General features: G+C 43.3%; 1 protein-coding gene across 2 annotated transcripts in view; it reads right to left on the minus strand.

Annotated features, from left to right (window-relative positions):
* LOC111976578 (adenylate cyclase type 6) overlaps positions 1-7271 on the minus strand; it is an 87611-nt gene that overhangs the window by 15047 nt on the left and 65293 nt on the right. For both annotated transcript variants that reach the window (XM_024005521.2, XM_024005520.2), the window contains exons 8-18: positions 7054-7212; positions 6552-6693; positions 6080-6217; positions 3915-3943; positions 2828-2975; positions 2455-2552; positions 2067-2154; positions 1706-1822; positions 1282-1440; positions 999-1174; positions 605-673 (exon numbers count right to left, since the gene is read on the minus strand). In XM_024005521.2, coding sequence (XP_023861289.1) covers positions 605-673; positions 999-1174; positions 1282-1440; positions 1706-1822; positions 2067-2154; positions 2455-2552; positions 2828-2975; positions 3915-3943; positions 6080-6217; positions 6552-6693; positions 7054-7212 — 1323 coding nt within the window. The remainder of the gene's footprint in view (positions 1-604; positions 674-998; positions 1175-1281; positions 1441-1705; positions 1823-2066; positions 2155-2454; positions 2553-2827; positions 2976-3914; positions 3944-6079; positions 6218-6551; positions 6694-7053; positions 7213-7271) is intronic.

Here is a 7271-nt window from a genome sequence, read left to right on the forward strand (position 1 = left end):
TATAGGCTACTGATGGTGCCTTGAATACCGGTTTCTTTCATTTAATGTTCATGTTATGGGGATTTTTATATAAAGGAAATTTGTCTTTTGTGTCTGTTGAAAATTAAAGATTACTGACAGAGCCATAAGAAAATATTGCTTTATTTATCTGATCATATTGGAATATATTTGTTAGGTTTTCAGTAGGTTCAATTAGGTTCACTAGACTATATGCGTCATTTAAAAATMTTTCAATGAACATTCGAACAGTCCGGCCCTCGGCTTGTAGCTAAATTTTTTATTTGGCCCTCCGTCCATTTGACTTTGACACCCCTGCTATAGGGGAACATTTAGTATCATGTACTGTAGTAGCCTAAACCTATCGCTGTTACACTGAGCTGGGTGAATGGAATATGAGGCCATGCTCATACAATTAAAATTGGTCTCTCTAATCTTGATGGGCATGAACTGCCACTGTAATCAATCAATCACACTTCTGGCTGAGGGGGAGACAGAGGGAGGATGGACTCAGTCTAAGAGTAGACACGCACACTAACATGGACATGGTAACAGTACACTGACCAAAATACTAAAAGAGAAGACCAAAAGATAACAATGAACTTACCACGTCTCTGTAACTGTTTCATTGAAACTAGGAAACCAATCTAGAGAGTCATTCAAAGGTGTGAAAGAGCTAAGGGAAAAAACATAACACATATTGATTAAATACCTTCAACACTTGACAAGACATTTGTGCTTTGCACACCAGAAAGGTAGACACAAGTTCACATTGACTAGAATTGTATACTTGCGCTCTTAAGCTTGTAATGTGGACTGATTCAACCTGCCTTGAGTACCATATGGTCAGGGTTTGCACTTTCGGGACTATTCCATGCAACTTTATCAACTAGTGCAGCTTAAGTATTTGAACGAAAACAAGTACTACTTGAACAAATACTGTGAGGTGGGCGAACAGTAGGCTCCAGTTAGTGACAGGGTGTGTGTGTGTGTTAACTCACAGGGTGTTGGCGGTGAGCAGCAGATCTGCATTGTCGAACAGGGCCACCTGGGGCCACTCCACGAGCAACAGGAAGGTGACCTGGATCAGCACCATAAGGGCCAGCTTGCCTATACTGCTGATGTGGAGGAACACACTGCAGGCCAGCAGGGTCAGGAGAACACTGTAGCAGAAATACTGGAGGAGGAGGAGGGGTGGGGGGGTGTAGCAAGTTATAACAATGTTATTACATACAGTATTCACACCGCACTCACACCACCCACTAGCGTCCCTGCTGGGCTCACCTCAGGGAAGTGGCATGGCATGGGCTGGCTGGGGCACAGGGTCAGTCCGTCCTGTGCCGACTGTGTCAGGTTGTGTAGTAGACACAGAGTCACCAAACTGGAGGACAGGTTACGCTCACGCACCACACAGTCCACCAGGCCCTCTCTGTCACAGGTAAACTAAAGGGAGAGCTACACATGTCAACCAACAGAGAAACCCAAACACACGGATGTCAAACTGAACTACTACCGTTGCAGGCACTATTGGGAGAATTATTCACAATGTTCGCGCAGCACGGCGCTCTATCATCTTCTACTGACAGCTTGTCACAAAAAACCTATGCCACAGTACTGTACAACGTTTTAAAAAGGAAACGTTTAATTACCTGCAATTCTAACTACACTGTTATTGTACATGAACGGGAAAGCAAATAGTGGTCCCTACCATGTTAACGAAGGCAGACATGAAGAGGAGTATGATGGTGAGGACCCCCACCAGGGTACTATTGGTACGAGACTGGACGATCTTCTTCGTCAGCGTCTGCAATGCAGCCGGGAAGAGCTGGGAGGAGGAGGGGGGCAGAGAGACAGAGAGAGAAAGAAAGAGAATAATTCATCCTAGTCCTCCTCTTAGATTAAAAGATACAGCCTGGGATCTGGGGAATATGTTTACTGGTCATTTAAATTCTATTTCCACATGGATTCTTGAAGAATATAACGCATCATCACAACAAATGCCAACTTTTGGCTACATTGCTATGAAAGGGTGATAATACGATTAGAAAATGGTGGCCCTTGTCCCGTACCTTGATGCAGGAGTAGATGGCACAGATGAAGAGGATGTTGACGAGGAGGATGAAGATGCTGATGTAAAGACCCAGCATGAGGGGAGTGCTGCGGAGAAAAAGAAGAATACATCTTACCGGAAGTCCCATACTGCACCAAATTAAATGTACCATAGGCTACTATTCAGTACATTACTACATGAATTCAGTATATTGTCTTTGATAGGTTTAATACTGTTAAAAAGGCTGTCCTTTGAGCCGGCTACCCCGTAGCGGTTCAACCAGACCAACCAGCAGCCTAGTTTAGTTCCATGCAGGTATAATTAGAAAGGTTAATAAATACAAAATAATATATATATTAAAAAACAATGAGAAGAGAGGTTAGGTATAATTCAAGATATTGACTTACTGGGGGAAGATGATAATCTGGATGAAACAGATGAAGCAGAAGACTAACAGACCACAGGCCACGTAGCCTCCAAAACGATCATCCACCTTCTTAGAGTACTGAAAACATCATCGGGAGAAGGAATAATACAATTAGCAGTTGTGTAACTATTAGCTGCAGCAGCAAGCTGTTAACACAACAAGGAGGACCACAACGGGGGGGAAAAAAATCCTTCAGGCTTTATTGTGCTTTCTTTATCATTTTGTAACGTATGTGATGTCTCCTGTTCTGGAGTGGGTTCATATGTATTTTAACAGTCCAATCAATCAATCAATGAATCATTAACTCAATCAACAAATCACAACGCATCATACTGAAATTAAACAGTGTTAACCTTCTTCTCCAGGTCTTTAGTCTGGAAGGTGAGGAGGAACTTCTTGACGTGGTCTTTACGGAGTTGGTCTATGCTGCGGGCGTCGATGGCTCGGCCCAGAAACTCATCCACCTCATCCTCAGGGTTCAGGGCCTCTTGGGCACAGCGGCTAAAAACAGACAGACAAGGACAATAGACGGGGTCATGGAGACAGACAGACAAGGACAATAGACGGGGTCATGGAGACAGACAGACAAGGACAATAGACGGGGTCATGGAGACAGACAGACAAGGACAATAGACGGGGTCATGGAGACAGACAGACAAGGACAATAGACGGGGTCATGGAGACAGACAGACAAGGACACAACAGACAGGGTCATGGAGACAGACAGACAAGGACACAGACAGGGTCACGGGGACAGACAGACAAGGACAATAGACGGGGTCATGGAGACAGACAGACAAGGACAACAGACAGGGTCTGGAGACAGACAACAGACAGGACAACAGACAGGGTCACGGGGACAAGACAGACAAGGACAACAGACAGGGTCATGGAGACAGACAGACAAGGACAACAGACAAGGGTCATGGAAGATAGAAGCACAAATCAACAGTATTTGAATATTCTTAGCCTGTTTACAGATGTGCAGACTTTACACTTTTGAGACTATTCCATTCCATCCAGGCATTGCTCAATCAAGAGTTTTATTGAAAGAAAACTAATACTATTTGACCCAGGTCTACCTCTGTGACAGGCAGTGATTAAGAGTCAATAGGGAATTAGTGCTGGACTCACTCTGACCTCTAAAACCAACAGTCTGCTCTAAACTTAGCTCCAACAATAACTAACAGTGTGCCAATCAGTCCCAATGGGCCAATGTCTACACTACTACATTAAACACACACACACACCACACACACACACACACACACACACACACCACACACACACACACACACACACACACACACACACACACACACACACACACACACACACACACAATCAACACCACACACACAAACTGGCCAATGCCTACAACAACACAGAGTACACACACCAGTAACCCGATAACAACTACTGGGCCAAAATAGGACTCACTTGTCTTGTCTGGATGTTTCATCGATACCCTGGGAAAAGTGAGAGGAAGACAAAGAGAGAGAGAGAGAGAGGAAGAGAGAGAGAGAGAGAGAGAGAGAGAGAGAGAGAGAGAGAGAGAGAGAGAGAGAGAGAGAAGAGAGAGAGAGAGAGAAGAGAAAGAGAGAGAGAAAGAGAGAGAGAGAAGAGAGAGAGAGAGGAGAGAGAGGAGAGAGAGAGAGAGAGAGAAGAAGAGAGAAAGAGAGAGAGAGAAGAATGGATAAGAGAGAGAGAGAGAAAGAAAGAGGAGAGAGAGAAGAATGGATGAGAGAGAGCGATGTTTTAGACACGTAGCCAGTGAAAACCACAGTGTAACCAAGCCAGTGAAAATCACATACCACCAGACTCAGACATCTGCACAGTTAATCCCTGGGAGCCAGACTGATGTTTTAATTAATGCTGTAGGATTAAAGTTACACCCTCCTCCCCCTGGGCAATACCCCTCAGAAAAGAAGAGAGAGCGAGGGGAAGGGAGGTAATGAGAAGAGGAGAAAAGAGAAGAGAAGAGAAGGAGAGGAACAAGATGACAGAAGTTGAGAAGGGGAAGGGAAGTGAGTTTGGAGAGAGGGTGAGAAGAAGAGGAGAGGAAAGAAGAGGAGAGAGAACAGGAGAAGACAGGTGAAGTGTAGGGTGTGAGGAAAGAGAGGGGAATGGAGAGAGGTTGAGAACAGGAAGAGAGGAGAAATGATAATGGAGATGCAGCCCTGCTAGACTGATCAGATCTGAAGCATTGTTGTTGTGAATCATATCAGAGTCAATAACAAGTGTTAGACTAGCTGTTTGCCACTGGCCACTAACTTCCATTGAGTGTTGGGTGTACATTAAAGGGGCAATCTGCGATTGAAACAATAACAAAGGGGACACCCTGCCTCTGTTTTGGTAAAAAGCTGAGGGATGGGCCTGGAGAAATGTAACCACATAAATTCGTAGACATTATGTTTTGATGCAAAGACTGACCATCCAAGATATCGAAATGATAGTTTTATGCATATTCTGAGGCTATACACAATGTTTGTTTACATTTAATTTGTTTACAAACATTGTGGTAAAACAAGCTTATATTTTGGGTTATGATGAGTATGAGAGTTGAACTGAGCTCATGAGGCATTTATAAGTTATATTCTTCAAGAAGAAATGCGTATATATAATTAATTTATAACTCAAAAAATGTATATAGCAACTGTGGATTACCCCTTTAACCACAGCGGAGCTGTGTAACTAACTCCCGCTTGTTGTGGTGGTGTTGGATCTATACTGATCGATACATGATTTCAGTTTTCCATTGGCTGTTTTAGAGGCTTGAGGCTTGTATTACGCACATGATTAAAGCTTAGGTTGCTAGACAAAATCATTAACCATTTTATGTGAGTAAAGTCATACCGTATAATTTAAAAAAATCACAATCGCTGTGATGGAAACAGGAAGTTTTGGTACAATTTCATAAATGTCGACAGATAATTTGTTTGTTCGACATGGTGGGAACTTTTTGTGTCGGTACAATTCATTAATTACGCAGAAAATGGTGGAGTCAAGTGATGTGGTCCTCCCACTAAAACTCGTGAAACCATGCAGTTTATTAGGCTACAGGTGAAATGAATGATAAACTTCACAGGGTGGTGAAAGTGCAAGGTGATGAGCTTGATGCTCCTTTCCAATAAATATCGAGGGTCTTGTTCTGGTTAGACAAACAAAAACATTCACTCTCTTATCCATAATAATCTCATCATGTAGACTAGCCTACCCGCACTATCTGCAAGCTGTTAGCTAGAGTGCACATACTAAAACCAGAGTAGGCACATTTGCTATTTAACGCAACAGTTTTTTTGTGACAAAACTATCAGCGGAGTTGAAAATGCGATGGAAACACATTGAACTTTAGATTTTTTTTATTCGGTACATGTAAACTTAAGCCAAAAAGTACATTTTGTGTGCACCATGTAATCACGCACTGATTTTTTTTATCCGCAACAAGTCAGTTGGGTGGAAATACCTCTGGTAGGAAAATGCACATATTTTCTTGATGCAGATTTTAGAATATTCGCATGAAAATCTGTCGCCAATTGGATGGAATCCTAGCTATATAGAGCAATCCTTTGCTCTCAGACCATTTCAGGTCATCAGTTTCTCACCATCTGCCTGAAGACCTTGGAGTCCTTGGTCCTGGAGAACCTTGTGTCGGGTACCCAGCGTGGCATCAGGCCCTCAGTGGAGTTGGCACGTACCCGCTGCATCATGGCACTCTTGGCCATCGCTGCCTTCTCCTCTTTCTGCAGGGAGGGAAATGACCACACCAATGGACCTTATTCACACTGGACATTTGAATGTTGTTACACAGTATTTCTTTATCCCCCCAAAATTCTATACTATTACCAACATAGATTCTGACAGAGATTTTGAACAATACACATTCTTTTTGATAATTCAATGAATAATTAACGATAAGTACCATCCAGGAGAAAAAGAGGAAACCAATGAATAAATGGATAACTAAAGGAAATGAAGAATTTCTGTGATCTGAAACTGACAATGGACAATAAACAATTATTTTTCCTAGTATAAATGGGAAAATGATTGATTTAACTCGTTAAATAAACAACAGACCCTTTTCTGGCTGCACCCCAGCACCAGGAACGTCTCGATGTTGTTCTCCTTCAGATAGGCATTCCTGTCCCCTCCGAACCCCGGCTCCACCTCATAGTCCCCATTCAGGTACTGTAGGGTGGCCTTGGTAATGTGGATACGCCTAGTAACACACACATACACACAAGGACCAGGGGTCACATTGACACAGTACATCAGAGGACATTTTGAATCTCGAGGACTGCAATACCAGCAAGAGTGTAATCAATACTAACAGTTTATTATGATGCCCCACATCTAGTTAGATGTATTGTATTATCAAGCGTGTGTTTTATCCTCTATTTGTTATTAATTGTGATGTGTCTGAGCCATATGCCTGTAAGCCAAAGACAAATGTTTACTTTTTAACCAAAAAATGGACAATAAAGGCTTGAACTTGCATGCTCAACTAAATGGTTAGCAGTAGATCAAGTGCAACCCTATAGGAGTTGTCTATGGTGTGTTGGTGGTGGGAGGGGCTTACCCTGCCGCACCCCCTGCCTCCATGTGATTGGCTAGAGTGACATCGTTGGACCACACGTCAAACTGCCACTTCCTCAGTCCCAGCACCCCACAGTGGACCCGGCCGCTATGGATACCCACACGCATGTTCACATTGACCCCTGTGACCTCTCTCACCAGCCTGCAGGGAGACACACACACACACACACACACACACACACACACACACACACACACACA

Source organism: Salvelinus sp. IW2-2015, linkage group LG17 (assembly GCF_002910315.2).
Source record: "Salvelinus sp. IW2-2015 linkage group LG17, ASM291031v2, whole genome shotgun sequence".
NCBI lineage: Eukaryota > Metazoa > Chordata > Actinopteri > Salmoniformes > Salmonidae > Salvelinus > Salvelinus sp. IW2-2015.